Source organism: Triplophysa rosa, linkage group LG11 (genome assembly GCF_024868665.1).
Source record: "Triplophysa rosa linkage group LG11, Trosa_1v2, whole genome shotgun sequence".
Lineage (NCBI taxonomy): Eukaryota > Metazoa > Chordata > Actinopteri > Cypriniformes > Nemacheilidae > Triplophysa > Triplophysa rosa.
The window spans coordinates 16,418,239-16,441,082 of record NC_079900.1 but is presented as its reverse complement, the minus strand read 5'-3'; the positions used below and the strand labels follow the sequence as shown (position 1 = coordinate 16,441,082).

The following is a 22,844-nucleotide window of genomic DNA, read 5'->3' as shown; positions in this document are numbered from 1 at the left end:
ATATTATTCTGTATATTATTATTGTTTTGTAAATTAGTTAAATGGTGATGTGGAACAAAAATGAACAATAAATATGAAGGGTTGTTTAAAAGCTTAGATTTTTGTTTTTGTTAGATTATAATGTGTGCAATAAATAGAGAGCCTTGTATGAAATATTTATTAATGTGTAATGGTAAGCTTGCATTATCTGTTTATTTAATATTACACATGTGGAATTCAGTGTGTTTTTACATTTGCCATTTTGCAGTGTATTATTTTATTAAATGTGTAGTTAACATGTGAAATATTTTGTTCTGAAATTGATATTGCAGTTAAAAAGCTATTGCCAGTTTGGATTCTTTTGGACCTTTTTCTGTTTTATTTTTTACATTAAATTAACAGAAAATTAACTTCAGTTTGATTTTTGAAGTACTTCTTTTGTTATTGTTTATTCATTATCTTAGTTGTACAGACCCAAAAACAGAAGCAACATTTTCTGAAAACATTTTTCATTTTTCCAGCACTGAGGAGTTTGTTTGTTATTATTCTTGCTTTTACTGAAAGATGGCCAACATTGTGTCATTCAGCCCATCATGGAAATAAACTAAAAGCTCAGTTAAGCATTTCCTAGTGTCCTGTGAATGAGATATATTATTCATGGCCTGACTGCTATTTCCTCTGACTTTAAGTGCAATGCAGTGAGGTGTGACATAGTTTTCAGCAATTGCTCACGCTACCAACAAACAAATGCTCTTACTGTGAAGCTCTTGCTTCATGCTGCTTTCCATAACACATCAGTAATTTTTTAAGGATGTACTCATCAACTGATCCTCATCAAGCTGATATGATAAAGCAACACATTGAGTTCACACACAATACTGACTGCTTTAGAGGACCTGACACTCCATAAAGAAATAAATTACTCACTGTTCTTTTGTCAATTTTTTTTGTCCTCTTGACACCTCAGTGTACTCAGAAGAGGGTTTTTAAAGTCCCCATGAACCGGAAACACATTTCTAAGTGAAAAGGAATTTCAAAGGAGATAATGAGTGGGCGTGGCTTGCGTTTTTCACTACTAATTGATTGGATGTGTAAAACAGCTGTTGCACTGATTTTGAAATGAAACTGGCAGCAGACTGACAGTTGAAGGGGAGGAGTTAACAGATGCTCCGGTCCACAGCCATTGAGAGAGAGAGGGTTCTGCGAACTCCGTTGACTCCAATGGAACAGTTTTTTCACAGCAATGGAGGCTCTCAATAGTTCCCGGAAGTTACTAGTAACGCATGGAGCTGCGAATAAACAGACCTACTGAGGTAAACTTCTAACCCATTTATAGACGAAAGCCATTTAATGAATACAAAAATGAAAGAAATAAAGCATTTAAAGAGAAAACATAACTTTCCAGCGTTTTGGACTTCCGTTGGCAGAACTCTCTCTCTCAATAGCTGTGTCTCGTTTCGTAAGGTTGCGTCCTCCAGAGGTATCATCATCTAAGGATGCGGTATACGGAGGATTCTCAATTTAGAATTAAACGAGACGTCCTTTGTAGGACATACTGGCAGAAAAGGAAACAGGAAGTACCACGTTGCTATGAAAACACGTTGCACTCGCACACCTGTCAAATTAATTAAAATGATTTCTACATGATTTAAGAGGTAAAAGTTGGTTACTTTCTACCCTAAACAATGCCAAAAGAGTTGAACAAATGTGCAATTTTTGCCTTACTGTTTCAAAACGTTTAAAAATCACTTAACACTTGTAAACCTATTTACTACATATGCCTGCTAAGATTAAAAAAAAGTGACACAAATTTTAAACTGTTAACATTTAAACACCACATATTTGATTGAATGTGCAGCGTTGCGTTTATTCAAATAACAGACGTTGGTCGACGCAAAGAATTGTGGGTTATCTCTAGCAACGAAGGATACAGCTCATGTATCCTCCAAATTCCTGTCAAAGACGGTCGCATTTGAAGGGTGCCTCCGGAGAGTCCTACCTGGTTTTATGAAACGAGACAGCCTCGATGACTTAGCAGCCTTCGAATGAGACCTCTGGAGGACGCAGCCTTACGAAATGAGACACAGCCAATGGCTCTGCTCCAGCCAAGCCGTCTAATTTAGGTCATTTGATGGATAGTCATTTCAGATCGGAAGTGCATTTTTAGATTTTAACTGACGATTATGAGGGTACATGAATTTTAAAAAGAAAATGACCTACATTGATAAGCTATTTACCATAAACGCTGCAATATTTAATGAAAAAAATAAGAATTGTCATTTTTAATTTCACTGGGACCTTAAGTTATATGGTTCATTTCACAGCCATTGTGCAGGGAGGCTGTGATTTCTTTTAATTGATTTGATATGTAAGATTTGGTTTATATTTTAGTATGTACAATGCAGATTTCTAAATGCAAGTCACCAGCTTGATTTTGTGGTCTTTAAACCATTTCATGATACTGTTTATAAATGATACCTGGGGGGAACCATTTCTAAAGGCATAAAAATTCAAACACTAAAACAGTTTTGAGTGTGGTTAAAATACATTTTCTAATATCTCCTATGAACAGATTTAATGGTCATAATTTATTACATACTGTGTGTAAATACTTTCCTAATAAAATAAGAATTTAGGGACCATCTCTAAAGTACACATTAAAATACATTTTCCCAACTTCAAAAGCATTTAAAGGGAATGATTTATAGCCACAAAACTAACTGTACAGTGTTCATGTGTGTGTCAGCTATTATGCACAACTTTTAGATGATTGAGTATTAAAATAAACCATCAAATCATATGTACATATTCCTATACGTATTGCTATTGAGCTTTAAATAATGGTATATTTGTGTATGAGACCATTATACACATAGGAATGCTTGCATGTGATTTGACGGTTTATTTTAATACATATCAATAATCTAAAAGGTGTGCATTCTATCTCACACACACATGAACACTTTACAGTTAGTCAGGGAAGTCATTCCCTTTAAATGCTATTGAGCTTTAAAATGTGTATTTATGTATGAGCCCATACAGCAGTGAAACACATAAGAATATTTGCATTTGATTTAACAGTTTATTATAATAAATATTAATAATTTAAAAGGTGTGCATTATATCTGACACACACATGAACACTGTACAGTTAGTCTTGTGGGTTTAAGTCATTCCCTTTAAATGCCATTGAAGTTGGAAAAAGGTATTTTAATGTGTACTTTAGAGATGGTCCCTAAATTCACGAAGGTTTAATGTCATTCCAACTTTATGCCAGTGAAACGCGGCAATGAACGCATGCTTTATATGCGCCACGCACTCGTGTGTAAACACATTAGGACAATTTATATATAAAACAGTATACAATATTGGTTAATGTTCCTGTAGGAAGGAGCTTGTTCTGTTGACAGACAGAGGCTTCAATTCCGCGAGTAGGCTACGTAGTTTTCAGATGCGTTGAAAAAGAAATGTAGCCAGCGACCTTTGTCAGAGAATTAAAAAACAGAGTCCTCTAGCGGACATACAGAATTTAGTGAAAGAAAAAAAACCAGGCAACGCGAAAAAAAAACTACAACTCCCATGAGCCCTAGCGCTCCGCCCGCAGCAGGACGCACTCACGTCAGACGTCACACTCTGGCTTGTTTTGGCCGTTTGTTTCGATATCCGGCGATCAAGCCCTGTCGATGTGCTGGACATTGTGACTTAGAGGTACGTGTAATCCCTTAAACAGTCTTTATCGCCTGTAGTCCTATGTAGTGGCTTTACATCCTCGTCACGAAGTTACGATGAAATGCCGAGCCGAGTATAAAATCTGTCTTGTTGAAGTCATGTCAGCTGGCTCGGAATGTTAACGCCAACCAGCTAGCTGAGCTTGGCTAGGAGACTTTAGCAAGTCCAGATTTGTTTCTTTCGTTCGTTTTCCTTCATTAGCTAGTTGTTTAGCAATGTTTACATGACCAACCTTTTCAAAATTAAGGGGAAAGCGAATGCTCGGAACGTCAACAGTGTTTACAGGCACTGCTTTGCATTGACAGTCAGTGTTTTGGAATTAAGAGGCTGTGTCTTAAAATCTCTCTGAGGGGTCAGTATGCTCGAAACGTCCAAATTGAAAAAAAAAACCGCGTGAACATAAATCATACGATGTCCGAACCATTGATTGACAGCACTCGTTTTCAAGACAAGTAACGTAACGTTACAGCGATTCTTCTCGTGCAACTCATTGATCTGTACGTCAACTTTTTGCGTTGATCGTCATTCATGACTACGTACAAGATCACCACTGTAATTTGTCTAACTAAGCTGCTTTCACAACCACATTCGTGTCTGGAAACTACAACAATTCCTATGAAATAGGAAATGCGATCTCGTCTGAGTGTTTCTGCAGCTCCTGGTGCGCTAGCAACACCAAGATCATAGGTTCAATCCTTGCGGAACGAAAAATGCACATCGTCGGACCTATGTCAGGCTTTTCTAATTGTAATAAATACACTATGAAGGATGACATGTGTCTGATTTCAGGATCCTGTGTGTGCATGGGTGTTTGTGTGTGGAAGAGTGAGAGAAGGTGGAAACCTCAGGGAGCCTGTGTGTCTTATCATGACTGACGGATCCAGCGATGATGATGTCATCCACCTGGCTAGTTTCAACACCCATCGCAGTCAAGGTTGTTGGTGTCCATGTTCTTGCGTCAGCCTGTTGAGCTTGAGCCTTTGTTTGTCATTTGACCAGTTCTGGTGTTGTCCTGACTGTTTTTATGTGTTTCGTCAGGTAAAAGAGTTAAGAAGAGGATGTACATAACCATATCGTCTGACTCTGAAGATGAACCAGTCAGATTCGTACCAAACACCCATGTCGTGGTCAGGGATGATGATGAGGAAGACGAAGTGAGCATCTTGGAGGTAACTGGCTTTTGCGTATGTGTCCGTAAGTTGTGTTGAATACAGTAGCCCAAGTTTAAGTCTTATATTGATTTGACAATCACAGCCCTTACCTCATCGTGAACTCATCCGGCCTGCTGCAAAGTGGGGCGCAAATACCTTCCCAAACCAGGCATTCGGATCCAACGGACATCCCACCACTGCACACTCCCACCAATCTTCTGTAGCCACTGCACATTCTACATTAGGAAAGCAAGCCATAGGTGTCTTAACTACGGACCCGAATTCTGTACCATCAACATCTAGAGAATATGCCTTGCACAGACCTCCATTGCCTGTTAGGAACTCGCTGCCCCCTCATACGGACTCCTCATCCAGTGCTCGCTCGGAAAACCAGGCGAATTCTGTTTTAACTCCGCCCATCCCCGAATCAGGTCAAACGGACTCGGCCCACAGAATTAACGTGGTCATCCGGCAGAGAATCGAGAAGCACACTAAGAGGCCTCTGACGCCACAGGTGGCTGCGCTGGTGGAGATCAAACCAGAACAAGAGCAACCACGGCCTGTGGCTACCGTTTCTCCCGCAGGTTTCCTCGCTCCAACTGAGAACGAAAGGCCTGGACCTTCAGTGCCTAGAGAGCCCCCAGTATATCAGGCCCCTGAGCAGACGCGCCTCGAAACCCTCGTGAAAGGAGTGGTACGTTTTCTTATCAGCACCTCACATGAGGTCACGGTGTCCGAGTGTTCTCACCGTACATTAAAACCAGAGTTTGTTTCTGTTTTTCCTCATATTTCTAGATGGACCTTTTCCCAGATGTTCAGGAAGCATATGTAGCAGAACTTATAGAGACAGGCGACCTAAAAGATTTAAATGTGTAAGACCAACTTTTTTTCCCAGTCATTTCTTGCCTAGACACATTGTTCAGACTGATGACTGAGGATGGTCTGCTTGCTCTTGTTATACCTTTATTAAGATGTTTTAAATGCATTTTTCTTGGTTTATTAAAAAAGAGCATAGGAAATTACATAGGCCTCGGATTTGAACCCAGAATGTCGTTCTCGAGACACTGTTTGTTGTTTTTTTGACAGAATATGCAATATGTTATTGGAAGGACCTGATTATCCGAAAAAAGCAAACTCAGTTTTGACACAAAGCAGTGTTCTCCTTGAGACTGGTGACTCTGAGACGCAGGTTTGCACATTTTTATTTACAGAATTTGAAAACAGATATATTGAGTCGAAGGAATAGCAACTGTTAACATTGTGTAAAAAATCTACAAGTATATTATATTATATTCAACTTACTTTTTCTCTTTTGTGCAGGAAAGTGAAAACTATTTTGATTATTCCAAACTGAAGCCTGTTGGCTCAGAAGTTGTATTGCAAGCTGCCGATTTGCTGATGGGTGACTTCAAAATGTTGAGCTGTCAGGATATCAAATGGGCCCTGAATTGCCTGAAAGGACACTATGCAATCACACGAAAGGTGCTTTATACATGCTGTCATTCTTATGTGATTTTTTAAATCTTCATTCTTCAATCTGAAGTGGTTAAAACTACATTCAACATCATTAGTGTCATCTTGTGGTGGTTAAGTCTTGATGAAGCTTATTGATGTCCACTGTAGTGATAGACCAATATATCATGCTTGTCAGACTAACCAGCCAATAAAAAGGCCAAATAACAAAAGCCATCATGTGTCTCCCATACCAAGATAATAAGTGATGCTGCAAATCTTATCTTTTAACCTTGAGTAGACACACACTAGGTGACATTCATTTCATTTTAGTGTTCTTGTTTATGTCTTACTTGCTATTGCAAAAGTGTGGGCATTATAATGGCCATGCTTTGTGGATACCCACAAAAGTTATGCTTGGAGTAATATCAGAAATGACATTATTTCTTAATGTTAAAGTAATAGTTTTGGTGTCTGTTGAAGGCCTTATTCGATGCCCTCAAGAAGTGGCGGGAGAACTCCACTGACCCCTCAGGGAAGAAGAAGAAACGCAAAGAGCCAAATGAACGCGCCTTCATAGTCTTCAAGTTTGAGCATGGTGATGTGTCTTTCTACTTTGTATGATTGTAAATTTCGATGGCTTTCACTTTTTAATGTTTGACTCATTTGTCTCAGGTTCCTTTAAACTGGAGAGAAAGATGTACTTCTTAGAGAAGAACCGACGATTGAGCCGAGGTATCGAGACCTCCACGCTGGAAGCATCTCTCTTGAAAGAGCTCCAGTTCTATGAGCAGAAAGCCAAGGAGATGGCTGAGGTGCCTCCCATCTTGTTTCGTCCTGAAATAACACGATATGTGTTGTGTGATGAATTGAGCTGTCAGGGTTGTAATTGTTCGATAATTGCACGGTTCTTTAATTTCCACTTTTAGCATGAAGACTTCCTCTTGGCTTTGCAAGTGAACGAGGAGCAGTATCAAAAGGTGGGTGTGAAGAACCAGTACATATGTACACGCACCACATTGATGAGAAACAAATAGTACTCTGAATTGCTTGAATAAATGTGATTGGATTTTGAGAGACTGCTCCTGTATTGTATTAGTTATGGATGGCACGAACAGCCCACAGGTACATTGTGACCTTTTTCTGGCCTGTGCTTTTAGGATGGACAGTTGATCGAGTGCGGGTGCTGCTGTGGAGAGTTTGCCTTCGAGGAAATGACACAGTGTACGGATGGCCATCTTTTCTGCAAAGAATGCCTGGTCAAGTATGCACAGGAGGCTGTTTTTGGCTCAGGACGGGTAAGTCCAACCCCAAGGATATATAAAGGGTTAGAGTTTGACCATGTGAGAGTTGACTGATTGATCCGAGACGGTTTGAGACTTGTTTGATCACTGAAATCAGAACGCATAAGTCGCTCCTCGCCTGTATCACATGAAATGTTTCAAAATTTCAGGAAGCCTGTGATAATAAAAACATTTGGCTCTGGTTTCAAGGTGCTTCCCAGTTTCTGTCACATCTTTCTTTCATTTTCATTCTTGATGAATTCGCTTCCATTTAGGATGAAATGTGATTCAAGTGATTCGTCATTCTAGATGGTTACTTATTGCGTTTGTTCTATACACAAGCACTCAATAAATTGTTATTTATAATAAAACTAGTTATTTTAGAAACTACTGACTTGTGAGTAAGTGGTTCTTTATGCTTGTGTGCAGTCAGAGCTGAGCTGTATGGATGGGAGCTGCACTTGTTCCTTTCCCACCAGTGAACTGGAGAAAGTTCTACCTGAAAACATCCTCTGCAAATATTACGAACGTCAGGCGGAAGAGGCCATAGCAGCCACCTGTGCTGATGAACTAGTCCGGTGAGTTTATGCAATAATTCACCTGAGAATTGTGTCTTATACTAAACACCATGTATGGCTTCTCTGTTTGCATGAAACTCAAATGGCTGCTTTACAGAATCTTCGAAATGTTGAAATACCATGAATATGACTTTCTAATGTACTTTTACTAAAACAACACCTCTGAAAGGTGAATTGTGTTGTTTTCATGCTACGAGCATCACTAACGGAATTTCAAAAATAATTAAACATCAGCCATTGGTCGGACAAGCAGATAATCCCGTCCTAAACCTACATGATTGGTCGAAGAAGTGGGCTTGTCAGGACGTTTAAACAAACACAGCAATGTTTGGAGAGCACAACAGAAGCACATTGTTTCAAGGGAATCCACCAGCAAATTACTTGCTTAGCTGTCTCTGCATATGAAGCTGGGATACACGAAAGTATTTTGATGGTGAAAAATTGATACTTAGCCTTAAAAAAGGCCTGAGGAGTTAGAGGAAGAATGAAAAATGCTCATGAAAAAGTAAACGATGACTTTTAGCAAGGAGGAAACCTCAACCAACATTATTATTTGACCTTGGGGGATAACATTGACAAGGATGAAAAACTTTATACAGATAATACAATCCCTGTGGCTCATAACATTGTTTTGCACGCTTTCTTTTCAAGGTGTCCGTTTTGTAATTTCCCAGCACTTTTGGACAAAGACATCTCTCTGTTCAGTTGCCCAAATCCTCGCTGCAGAAAGGTTAGTTTGCGTGCCATGTGTACATGTGAGTGTGTGTGATTTATTAATCCAATAAAATGACTTTGTGCAGTGATGGCTCTATAATTTGCTTCAACAACTGTGTCATACTGATCACTTCTATCTATCAGCCCCAAGCGGTCACTTGGTGGCGCCACTGGCCCATGCAAAGGGTCATTGGTCTGTGGTTTGGAGTGTATGAACCGTGTTTGTGAATGTGAAACTAATGGTATTTTTTACTGGCAGAGTTCACCCTGCTGGAATTAGTTGGGTCAGGAAAGGAACAGAGACACGCATTCATCATGTCCGCTATAAATATGCGGTACTCTGAACCTCCAAACAGAGCTTAAGGGTTCAAGAGTTCAACCAAATGCATCAGTATTCCAGTATATCACTCCCACAATGTTTAGTAAGCGATAACAGATGAAATGTGAATTATAACCTTGGGATTTGAATCACAAACCACAGCTTGTTTGTGTTAGGCGAGGTCTCTGCCTGTTTTCAGTGACAAGCGGTGATTTTTTTTTGTGCCCAGAGCGTGGTGCTTTTCATTGACTCTGTTGTCTTATCAGTGGAGGAGGATGATGTTGTGTTCAGCTGTGAGGAATGTATCGGCCAGTGTCAAGACACAGGGCCGTGTCTGTCTGTCAGTCAGTCTGTGTGTGTGTGTGCTAGTGAATCACATGTCAAAAACAATCAACTGCTACTTTTTCATCCATGCTGAGAGGAATGCTGGAGCGTCTGCTGTTTGCCAAGACTGCCTTTGCATTTGGCCGTCACTAGTCTGTATTACTTACTAAATTAAACATGTGGGGGACTGCGGTTATAAGTTTCTTTCAAACATCAAGAGTGTGTATGATCGCATGCATTGTAAAGTTAATTTTCTGTCGTTTCATAGCATGGTCACATTTTCTAGATTAGTTTGTCTTGCTTGAAAAAAAAATACTGACTTTGTCTTTGGTTAGAATATTAAAGTGAGGTACAATTCTGACAATTCTTTCAAAATCTGTGCGACTCTTTCTTCTGTGGAACATAAAAGATGTTTTGAGAAATGTCTACATACAATGGAAGTCAGTTGTTGTTCGGTTACCAACATTTGTCAAAATATCATCTTCTGTGTGTACTGCATACAGATTTGAAATAACATGAGGGCGAGTCAATTTTAAAATAATTTTTAGTTAAACTATTTCTTAAAGATTACTAAATTAAAAAGTTACTATAACCATTTAATAAAAGTCTGCAAACAAAGCAAATTAAGTTGTACTCAGATATCTATTTACCTGTTTACTGTAACAAAACAGTTTTAGTCTAGAGTATTTTTGGATTCTATTTTATTCTATCAGTTTTGTAACTTTTGCAACTAATTCCCCGCAGACTAACTTCTCTCTAACAATATTTCTACCGCTGTCATGGTAAAATGCTGTGCACCTTTGCGCTACATAGTTGCACCATATCAGACAATGAGAATGGAATTTGGGTTTTCAAAGGCTCTTGACGTTTTTGTGTGCTTTATGTATCAGAAGGTCAGTGAGGGGGCTGTGGGCGGTCTGTACCTCCTGAGAATGAAACATGGGTTGCTTCCTAATTCCCATACTTGTACGCTTTGCTGATCATAAAGCGCATACTTTTAGTACTGCTGTATTAGGACATGCATTGGGAAACGGCCGTGTTATGTCAGCGTCTAACAAAATATTTGACTCAAGTCCTTGTTTTATTTTTATTAGGGCTGTCAAACGATTTATCGTATCCAGAATTAAAGGGGTCAAATGACACGGCTAAAACGAATATCATCATTTGTTTTAGATGTAATGCAATGTGTATACACGATTTAAGGTTCAAAAATGCTGTATTTTCCACATACGTGCATGTTTGTATCTCCTCTTTGCACCACCTCTCTGAAACGGGCGGATTTTTAACAAAACTCATCGCTCTGAAAAGCGAGGTGTGCTATGATTGGCCAGTTAACCAGTGCGTAGTGATTGGTCGAATACTGCATGCGTGTAATGTAACGCCTCTTACAACATCAGGTTCCAAAGCATTTGTACTGACAGGTACGCCCACCTTACTTGCGTATACATTTGGACGGTCTTCTCATACCACGAACTGACATAGATTTGTGGGGGTGTGGTTACACGAGGCGTTTCAGGCAGGTCTGGGTGAGCATTCGCTTTTACATAGAATGCATCTTTTGTTCCGACACTTTAATTTGTGCAATTTTACGTGTCTAATACATGCACGGACAACTTATAACACACCAAAGACACAGAAGAACATGTGTTCGTGCCATATGACCCCTTTAAAGTTTGTGTTTACACGATATATGTCTGTGTGTAATAATTATTATAATAATAATTTTGTTTTTATTTACACATACACGCATGTATACATATATATCAATGTACTTATTGATATTTACCAATAATGAAAAAAATATATAAATGCTTAATTTTATTTTTCTTAAATATGTGCATGGACGTGTTTGTCTGTATGAATAAAAAATGTATATTATGCACAGTACACAGACATATATTATGTAAACAGTGAACACATACTTTTAGTCTGGATGTGATTCATCGTTTGACAGTCCTGATTTGTACATGTTTTCTTTGAACATTGATTTAAAGATTGAAGATTTGTTTTATTTGAAGATTCAGTAGGTACTAGATAACCGTACACTGTGGTGGTTTTATTTTTGCAGTTTGGAGTCTGTAATATCCTCAACCTGGTACAGTGCAGGCTTATGTTTTTTCAATCTTACACGAGTTTGTCCTCTGGGTGGCGCTGTTGCTCTTTGTCTGTGAAGTATTCTACTGTGTCACACATCTGCTGCTGATTACACATCCAAACACTTCTGCGGCAGGGGTGGTAGAGGGGGCAGGGGAAGCCGCTCAAACAGCCACGTCTTTGGCCTTTCTCTCTGCACCGCTGATAGATTAAGTGTGCCATCGTGCATGGCCTCCATTTTCCCCTCCTTATAAATCTAACTTCTGGCAGTCACAGGACCGGATGGGGAAAATTAAGAACAGGCATGTGTAGTTTGATTTCATAACGTGACCCACTTTCACTTCCTCTTTCTGGCTCTCAGTATGGCATTCCTGTGAAGGTAGAGAGCAGAGTCCTCGTGCACAACGGCGCTTGACTTGGCCAGCTTATTGAGGACTTTGAAAGTGCTATTTGCCTTTTTAATAAATTGATTGTATAGATAATTGTTGTCAAATTGACAAAAACATAGTGGTGATGCATCTTTATACACTCTAGGAAGAAAAATGTTATGTAGGGGTGTGGCCTAGTGGTTAAGCATTTGAGTTGTAAGGTTGTAGGTTTGAATAATGCAATGCTATTAATGATCCATAGGTAGCAATTGTAAGCTTAAAGGGATAGTTCACCCCAAAAAGAAAATTCTGTCATCATTTTCTCACCCTAAAGTTGTTCCAAACCTTTCATTTCTTTGTTCTTTGGAACAAAAAGAAGATATTTGGAAGAATGTGGAATATCAAGCAGGTATGGGGAACCATTGACTACCATAGTAGTTTTTCCCCCTACGATGGAAGTCAATGGTGCCCCAGAACTGTTTAGTTGCCAACATTCTTCCAAATATCTTTGTGTTCAGCAGAACAACTAACTTTATTATCAACTTGAGGGTGAGCAGATGACAGAATTTTCATTTTTGGGTGAACTGTCCCTTTAAGAAATGGTACATCCAGGACTCTGAATGCAGATATGCATTTCCCTTAATGTGTATTGTGGTTTGAGCCCTGCCCTGCACGAAGCATTAATAATCCTCTTGTGTTTGCAGCTGTCTAACCCACATTTGTCCATGACTGCTGTGGAAAACTCTGGAATCCTAATGCCCCGTTAATGACTCTAATACTCAAGTTTCTCTCTCTCTCGATGACCCAGTGTCTGATATGTGTTTCAGGCTCCAGGGGTTGAGGAGACTACTCTGTCTCCTTTACTCCAATCTTTTCCCTCGGTGAAGATGAAGGTTATATAACTGACACACTTTTCCCCCTTACTGCCTCTTTGGCCCCCGCCCCTCATAGCAATGTCAGGGCTCTTATTGGCTGGAAGCAAATCCCTCAAAGTTCAAATGTGGTACAGTCGATGTTTGACCTAGATTTTTCTCATAGGTTTGCACATATTTAAGAAATGCTGTGTTTTTTCCAGAGTGATTGAATGCATTAGGGTCGATTTGACATGCAGGTTTGCGGGCCAACTTTTCCCTCTCTGTGTACAGGCTTTTGCTGCCGCAGAGAATCGTGGATCCTTGAAAAACAAACCGATTTACTCGGATTGCCGGCAACAGCTGCAGCGTGTATTTCATTGCTCATGTTTTGCACGCATGAGGAAGCGTTTTGTTCGAATATTCAGTACATTCCCATGGAATAGGTTGTTTCCTTTGTTTGTACCTGTAATGCAGCCCTGTGTCTGTAATAGCCTGTGTTCCATTGAACTGAAACCATCAAGCTATTATTTCGAGCTCCAGTTCAGACATGTTGCATAATCAACTGTATTTGTGTTTAAAGGGAGTTGTTTTTGTTGCACGCCACTTTATCTGAGCCGCATGAGCCAGGCCATCGACAGTTTAATAAAAAGCACCTTTGTTTTATAGCTCCACGAAATCCAGCCCTGGCCTAGGGATGTTTGCGTGTGTTCGCGCACGTTGTGGGTGTGTCGCTCTCTTCCCGAGGCTGTGATCCTCCAGAACACGCATCCCCCCAATCAGATGCTCTGCAAATCTTTTCTTCTGCCTTATAAGGCCTGCTTTTGCTGCAGCCTCCTGCGCGCCGGTTCAGGAGAGAAGCAGATGTCGCAACTATTTTCACTCAGTAACTCAGTTTGTGCCGTTTTATTTTAGATGGATTTGCCGCATCAACGTGTGGTGAACGCTTATAAAGTTGTGTGGATTAGATGAGTTTGTCTGGTCATTTAGCTTGACTATTTTTGGTGCAGTGCTTTACAGGAAGGTGCATGTAGCTGTGAAGAAGAAGAATTCGTGTCAAAATAATTGAGCTTTTAAAAAACAAGCAAGAACAAGTCTTATGCGGACAACCCTTAAAGGGACAGTTCACCCAAAAATGAAAATTCTGTCATGAATTACTCACTCTCTAGTTGTTGCAAATCTGTATACATTTCTTTGTTTGGTTGAGTACAGAGAAAGATATTTGGAAGAAGGCTCGTAACCAACCAGTTCTTGGACCCCATTGACTACCATAGTAGGAAAAAAGACAATGGTGGTCAAAAGTGCCTTAGAACTGTTTGCTGTCCTACATTCTTCAAAATATCTTCTTTTGTGTTCAAAAAAATGAATAAAGTATTTTTTCCGACTATGGTAGTCAATGGGGTCCAAGAACTGTTTGGTTACAAGCATTCTTCCAAATATCTTTCTCTGTGTTCATCAGAACTAATTTATACAGATTTGGAACAACTCAAAGGTTGAGGAATTGATTTTTTTATTTTTGGGTGAACCATCGCTTTACGAAATCCGTCCAGATGGTATGTGTGGTTAATATGAGCATAAATTCATTTTATAGGATTCCTGAGGACTGGTTGTTCAGACAACCAGGAAGACCAAATTTAAATAAAAATACTCTTGCCGCCTCTATCTCATAGCACGGAGACTGGTGGAATCTCAAGTCAGGGAATGGTGTCCAAAAAAATAAACATCCGAGTGCTCAGTCCAAATAAAACTAGCCTGACTAGCTCCAGCTATGGTTTCGGGTTATATGCTTTCTGTGTAAATGAGAGGTATGCACATAGCGATTAACAGGAAATGGAGGGGTGCACGTTTTGGCCATTCAGATTTAGGTTGCGAGAATATGGGCTTGTTATACCCTGGGCTTGTTCTGTCGAGATAAAGACTTGCTGTTGTGACCGTTTTCCTCTTGTCGCTGAAGTTGTTATTGTTCTCTGTTCAGTATGCTCGATGACAACTATTCTTTATGTCTTTATTACACAGAACAAGCCTTTACACGGCTGCAGGCGTACGGTATACATCCTGTGTGGGTAGAAGGTTTCTGTGGTTAGTGTGCAACAGTATTTTGTGTGATAAATGCCTTGTAAGTCATATTTCTTTTGTGCATTAGATGCACCTCCTTGCGACACTAACTGTGATTTAGGACACATTAACCTGTCAAGTTGTATAAGATATGTTCTTGAAGGTCAACCAGGATCTGCGATGGGTCGAAGGGGAAACATTCATATTTTAATGAATGTTCATTTAAGATCTTAAAATTGAATGCTATGTTAGTATGAGCCCTGTAATGTTCAGTAATGTTGTTTGAACGGCTCAGAGCATTAAAGAATACTGTTAATGGAAATACATTTCTTTGCTTGTACGTAAGCTTCATAAATCAAACATTTGCTTGCTTTCAATGGAATCTTAAGTGTTTGCTAACACACAGATAAGAAATGTTGCATAATATGGATAACCTGTAAAAAATATGAGGTTGACCCCACCCTGTTTCACAGCGAGATCTCTGGTGAGATCTCTGGTGATCAGGAAGTGTCAGCCTGGCCTTGCAAGGTATGTTTGGTACCAGGAAGCACAGTTTCAAGTGATGATGTAAGCGTGATGTCACCGCTGTATTTTTAGTCACGTATATAACAGAAGGTAGCAGTGTGTGTTGTGTTCAGTGAGTGTAGAGGCACCTTTACAGAGAGCCGTAGTCACTTCCTGTTTACTAGTTTTCTGTGTATTAATGCAAATCGATCAATTACGGGTGTCAATACCAGTACAAGATATTTCAATTCTGCTTCATTTAAAAATATATATTTTAAGTAAAAAAGCAGTGAAAATGCTTTCAAACATTAAACGAAGGGTATTGTGATATAAGAAGGTAAATTGAAAGTCATGCTGGTTATGTTTGTTGGAATCAGGAAGTTTTTTGACTTTCACCCTCTGTTGCATTGGTCCTCCTATGTTATTCTGGTTTGTTCCACTAGGGGGTGATGCATCATTACTGTAATACTTTAGTTAACACCTCCCACATCTCCACGCCTTAAACCACATGGCCAGTTGTCTGCCTTGGCATTCATACCAATCACCATTTCCAGTTTAGTTTCCAGCTTCTTCAAAAGTAATAAATCATATTTCAAATGTTTACAACATGCAACCTGAGGCAGATTTTTCAAATATGTTATCCTGGCCTATGTTTATGAGAATAATTGTATTTTTGTTTTAGTGTTGCGTGCTATAGGTCTGTTTCCTGGCCAGGATGACACCCAGGGCGAGGTGCTATTGTTCTTCAGGCCTTCTGCCTCACACCAAGTTGTCATTTATCAGCTGTCACTTCCATTAATATTCACCATTAGCTTTAATTATTTATGTGAATGTTATTTACCACGGGGACTGTTGCCGGGCAATAATAGGTTATGGGATTAGAGAGCTCTGTGTGGATAGTATTAGTGGCCACATGTGCTCCGTCTCCGTCAGTGGATCTTTCTCTGAGTGTTTGGTTTGGAGAGTGTCGACCTTGTGAAGCAGCTGCCATTTTGCTTCTTCTTACCCTTGAACTCATGAATACTGTTCTTTAAAATGCAAGTCATATGACACAAAAACCTGAGTTTTTTAGGCTGGTAAATTAAGAGATAAAGGTCGAAACTGTCAAGGGGTGCGAGACCAAAGAAATTGTAGTTGTCTGTGTGCATGTGAAATGCGTAGGCGCTTACATGGTCTTACAAGCGTAGCCAACTTCACGCTTTCAATTTGGGGGTTTAGCTGCATGTCGGACTCGCATGTCCTTTGCAGTCAGCTGAAAGGCAAAGCATTGTGGGCAGACATGGCTAAAATGGAACAGATGAAAACAGTGTTCCTAGGCAACCAGACGGGCGATAAATCGCATCTGAAGAGGAGGGCAGGGAGGCGTGCACACCGTCTGTGGATTATCAGAGCTGTGTGTGATGTATATTCATCATAGACATTATATACGTATATCAGTTCTCTAGTCTGGTCTTTCACTGAGACATTCATTTTTAAGGCCAGTGATCTGTATTTGTTAGTGGTGCCTACAATGGCCAGAATTACATCTTAGTTTGTGCTTGCCCTACTGCTTTTTATTACAAATATCGTTATGATTCATCAGCTGTTTGCCACTGAAACCAAGGATGTTTTAGTTTACTAAAAGGAAAGCTTTGAAAATGTTTCTGTTTATTGAATCAAATAAAAAATGGTCTAAAGATTCTTGCAAAAACTTAAACTGAAAATGTAAATTTAGCCTCAGACATAAACTGAAAAACTGAAATAAGGCACTAAAATTATAATAATAAACAAAAGCTAAACTAAAATAAATTGATCTTATATAGCAACATAATAAATAAATAAAATAATAAAATGACAAAAGTATTTAACAAAATTGCTAAAAAATACTAAAAATCTACAAATAAAAGCTCATTTAAAATATAAAAAAACCTAAAAACAACTATACATAATAACTTACTTAAACAAAATATCTTCATGCAATGTTTTTTGGGCAATATTTTAGTAGGATTTAATGGTGTTCTATTGGTTCCCCTCCACCAGATCCCCCCATAACATCCCATTAACTGAACCCGACACATTACTAGGAGAGACCCACAAAGACCATTTTCGTTTCCATTTAATTCCTATTGCAACTATTAAATCCATTAGAATTTCTATAATACATTTTGTGTTTTTCCAGCTTTTTTTAAAATAGTTTTTCTGTGCTATTATAAATGTATATCAGCAACAGAATGTAGTTTGGTATAATGCATTTTTAAATCTATCTGTGAAATCCAGGCTAAAGTCACATAATGTCATGATAAATGTCATGATAGAAATAAGAGTAAAACTGTCCATCTTTGTTAAAGACACAAGTACCCGAATTCTTATTTATAAGATAAATAACGAAATGTAAATTTGAAACAATACAGAGTTTGATGAATGAATTGTATCCCAGGTGTTTCTCTTTCCACTATTTCGTTAACATTGTGATCAATAACACAGATGCTCATTTGTGTTTCCTTCCTTAGGAGAGTTGCAGGAAGTGCCATGTGGTGTGGAAGGAGCACGCAGGAAAGACCTGTGAGCAGGTGCTGGAGAGAGACGAGATCCGGCTGCGGGTGGCCTTGTAAGTGCCTGACTGAAAACTCTTAGTGTTAATAATTCATCTGTGTAGTATTGAGGGTACTCACTAGTGTAGTGAACCCACCTGGGAGATCATTAGTATCCATGTGCTGAGTCAGCTGCTTCCCCATGGTTCTCGAAAACACACTGTATTTGACTGATTCCCCCGAGAATTCTGTTTGCAAATACACGTGAACCAGAGCCGTCCCTGTGCGCAGGAGGTCTACATGAGAAAGTGCGCTGAAGCCTGGGTGCCTGTATAAACTGATTCAGTGTGAAAACAGCCTATCGTGATTAGTCAGTGGCCGCATTGGACGGGATTTGATAGCTGGGTTTCCTTCCTGTCATTGGATGAGGCATACACAATGATCAAAGACTGTGTATCCTGTTTACCTCCGAACCTTTTCTCCAGTCTGACCGAGAGATTCAATTAAACGTGACGTCACAAAGGCCAACTGTGCTTTTACATTGGTATGATTCTGTAGTTTTAGGGTTTAAAATAAGCTTTCACGATTTCAGGATGCTTTCTATACATAAGACGAAAATATCTTCAAAACGTAATAGCTCATACATTAACTAAATAAACCCAAATGAATGTCTGATTTGATCAACATTTTTTTTATTGACACCAGGTATAAGTAACTTTCTTTATGGAAGCTTTAGGATGTCCAAAAATCACAAATATTGGAAAAGCAGACAATTGTCAGTCAAATAGTTGTGGAACTTACAGAAATCTGTTTATTTTGTCATTCTACTTTGCTTGACATCTTGGATTCATGCACGGAGTAATTACTTACCAGGCAACACATTTTTAATCAAGTTTGAAGGAGTTGTTGGAGGCTTGGTGGTGGTGACGTTGATATCGAGCGACCTTAAGTGTAGTCTGTTTATAGCATCGGTTAGCGTTTTACTCCTGCCGATTGTATTTCGGCTTCAAAAGGAACAAATGTTGTGTAAATTTGTAAAGATGATCTTGATAGACAAAACATGTAAACATCATAAACCTTTGTTAATCACAGAGCTTATTTTTTGCGATCTTCTAAAAGTCTATGGGAAAAATGCATAGGCTTTCGGTCGAGGGAGCCAGCGCAGCGCTTACTTCCAGGTTAGCCTACAAAAATACATCATCTCTGAGGTACTGGATATGAGTTTTTGGGGTAACGTTTTGTCACTACCTGCCTTTTCAGCAGCTTTTGTGTCAAGGGAATACCTCAAACTTACAACAGCCATTTCTGTTTTGTGCAGCGAGGAGAAAATGACTGCAGCCCGCGTCAGGAAGTGCCACAAGTGTTCCACGGGTCTGGTCAAATCTGAGGGCTGCAACCGAATGTCGTGTCGCTGCGGCGCCTTCATGTGCTACCTCTGCCGGGAGCCTATCAACGGCTACAACCACTTCTGCCAGCACGCTCGCTCGCCTGGCGCTCCCTGCCGACACTGCAAGAAGTGTTCGCTGTGGACGGACCCCACGGTAAATGCTCACAACACCCACACCAGACCCGGACGGTTTACACTTCAGTGCCCTCTCCTTTCGGTCAAGTTTTGTCATGCTTTGAATTAGTGTGAGGTCATCCTTGAAATGCTGCCATTAATGGGACCCTTCCAAGCATCTGCTCTCGGTTTACAACAGGATTAGTCTTCCAGGTTTTGTCTAAAACCTGTTCACTGGCCATGGGGTATTTAGCTCTCGGGTAAACTTTCCTGCTGCCATGCACCCCCTGCTCCCGTCGGCTTTTATTTTATAAAAACATAATGTGACAGGTCTACGGTTTGTTCATTGTAAGAGTCATTTGCACCTAAAATTAACACTGAGGTATGTATGGTGTTTGTTACAGCTGTGTGTCAACCGTGTATACATTGGGCTCTTTAGAGTTTGACTTATGGCTGGTACTTCAGAGGAGCACTCTTGTCATGCATGTTTAGGTTAGCAGTGATGAGAGAAGTGTGCCACATAAATACTGTAGTTACCAGAGTAAACGACTGTGCATTAGCCTTAAGCTATGCTGTAGATTGTTCCCACTTTTTCAGCACTCTTTATAATTGCTGTGGATCTAATGCATTATTTACAACACACCCGTATGGTATTTTTGTTCATTTTTTCCAGAGCGTCAAGCACAGGTTTTTATAGCCCTCATTGACAGATTGAAGTTATTATTTAAGAACTGTTTATTTATCATAGATAGATTAACAGAAGTTTAACACATCATTTTATTATCTCTAAAGCTAATTGAACTATCATTCAAACAAACATTCAGTCCTCATCCGTTTCTTTTTCTCCTCTGCAAAGTGTCATTTTTGTGGGTAGCAGGTTGTGTGGGACGTGTAGCTTGCTGACACTATTTTTGCTGCTCCTACATGCATGAACGTTTCTGTTTGAGCACAGCTGAAAGTGCAGAGCGCTCAATGTCATTACAAGAAGAGAAAAACTAAGCACAAACTTGCAGGTGTTTGCAGACACATTAAAGTGAGTAAGCTAGGATGTATAGTTCACCCATAATAGAAAATTCATTGATTTATGAACAATTTTATAATAAAATGGAGTGGTTTTGTTGTCCTATATAGAACTTGAAGCTCCAAAAAGCACGTACTGTATAGTACATCCACCATTCAAGTAATCCAGACGACTCCAGTGGGTTAATGTTTTCTAACGAAACAAACAAAACGAAAGAAACTGCAAATATGGTGACACATCACTGTCTAACTTCAAATCTCACTGGTTCCGGCACGACTTGTGATTAAATATTATGATATCTAGTCACGCGCACATAAGTGCAAATGAGATGTGATGTTATTAATGTTGCGACATGTTTGAATTTAATGGTGATGTGCATTTATTTTGGCCTTAATTTGGCTAAATAAGTGAACGTTACTTATTTTTATTGCTTTAAAGGTGCAATGGGGAGATTTAAGTGACATCTAGTGGTGAGGTTGTGAATGGCAACCAATGGCTTACTCCACCCCCCATCCATTTCGAAGTACAATGGTGGCTGACACAGGACAAAGATGTCGTCACATTTTTGCTTCTTTTTCGAAGGAGATAACATATTTACGAAACAATTCCAGCAATTATGCGATTAAGGCATTTGAATCGGTGTTCTTGTGTGAGAAGCTCAGTCAGGGTGCAGTCCTGCTGTCTGCCTGTGGGCTACAATTACCCCTCCATTCAGATCCACTGTCTAATCACCTGGCACTGTATGACAGTTTCAAATGCTGACTGGTAAACTTGAGCTGTTTTGTGTTTCACCATTGAAGTGGACACCCATCAGGTTTGTCTGATGCCCCGATTTGGCCAGACCGTGGTTCTGACTTGGATGTTGGCATAATATTTTGGCTGGCAGCGTTTGCCAGCTTTTACACAAGAACAAACAGTAATCAGAGGATCTAATTGCCATTTTTGAAAACTTTTTTGTTCGCTTTTCCATCCCTCTCACTTTTTCTTCTTCATTCGACAGCAAGACGATGAGCGAATAATTCAGGAGATCCAGAAAAAGGGTGAAGCAGAGTTAAATAAGAAGAACAATCAGACAGGTCAGTTCTCTTCATCTTCAGTCTGTCACCTAAAACAGAGCTGATCTCTGAATAATTGTTGTAATCTCTCTGTCATTTAGAAACTACAGGGAAGAGAGTGGGCCCTCCCCCGGAGCCAATCCCAGCGAAACGGCCTCGCGTCGGTCCGCAGGCCCCCAATGCAGTTCCTCAGGCCGTACGCGCCCCGCTGCTCATCCCCCAGGTCATGTTACCTGGACCACAGCGTCTCTTTCTCCAGCCCATTCCGGCTCCCTACGTGCCCCCATTACCCAACCTTCCTCTTATGAACTACAACCCACGTAACCTGAACTTTGACTTCAATATGCCTATGCACTATGGACCACATAATCGTTTCTTCAGACCTCTTTGAGGACACCACGGTACAAAGAGTCACACTCAAAACTGACGAATTCCAGACTTGTGTCTTAAACTGTTAGCCCTGCTTTTTCTACGAATTTTGTTATGGGAAGCAAACTGTTTTTCTGGAGGGCTTAAGAATGCAGCAGAGTGCCTGCTGGATCGGACCCTTCCGTTGAAAGTGTTTTTTGAATGAATGTCGGAGTGAATAATACAAACTGATTCTGTTTGTTTTTGGTTAAATAAAACAAAACTGGTTGGAAATGTTTACTGTTTGTTAAATCACTTTCTGAAACTAAAAAGAATTTGGGGTTGGGGACAGTACTTAGTCACTTTCTGTATTTCTGTTTTTATAGTTTGTAGACAGGTGTGTTTGTTTAAGTCTTCACTTTTGGAAATGCAAATGCAAATCTTCTTTCAAATGCATCGTGAAGGGAAGTACATGGAGAAATAGGTGAGTACACTTACATTTACATTCATGCATTTGGCAGATGCTTTTATCCAAAGCGACTTACAATTCATTGTACTATATACATTTAGTTTCTGACTATTTGCAATCCCCTGGGATCGAACCCATGACCTTGGCGTTGCTAGCACCATGCTCTAACCACAGTAAAGGTTAGTGCAAGGAAAATATTCAAATCTGTTACACTGTCAGCTATATTCCAACAAGTTGAAATCTTCATATAACGTTTGTCGCTTCTTTACACCCAAAGGTTTAATTTATAGGATCTGTTTAATATTTACAGATAAAAACAGTTTTTTGTCTACAGCAAATCCAGATACAAATATTTTTGTGCTGTTTTCCTTGGCAAATTTTATTTGTATTTCTAAGAAATAGATCTGAATGATAAAATGTGTTAAACAGAGCTGAGAGCTTTACACACTTGGTGGCTGAGAGGATTACCATATTAGTCGATATATGAAACATATATGGAATGATAGCTTTAGCTAATGGAGTTCTGTGAGTGCATAGTC

The 22,844-nt window shown here is 39.6% G+C and overlaps 1 protein-coding gene across 1 annotated transcript; it reads left to right on the top strand.

Annotated features, from left to right (window-relative positions):
- The first annotated feature begins 3,580 nt into the window (after positions 1–3,580).
- rnf216 (ring finger protein 216) lies at positions 3,581–22,124 on the top strand. Its single transcript, XM_057346627.1, has 17 exons — positions 3,581–3,687; positions 4,498–4,642; positions 4,747–4,877; positions 4,963–5,553; positions 5,655–5,731; positions 5,946–6,048; positions 6,180–6,341; positions 6,795–6,909; positions 6,987–7,126; positions 7,241–7,291; positions 7,472–7,609; positions 8,024–8,172; positions 8,824–8,902; positions 17,891–17,988; positions 19,230–19,452; positions 21,434–21,509; positions 21,590–22,124. Exons 2-17 carry the CDS (start codon positions 4,576–4,578, stop codon positions 21,877–21,879), a joined length of 2,490 nt encoding a protein of 829 aa, XP_057202610.1. The 5' UTR covers positions 3,581–3,687; positions 4,498–4,575; the 3' UTR covers positions 21,880–22,124.
- The last annotated feature ends 720 nt before the right edge of the window (positions 22,125–22,844 follow it).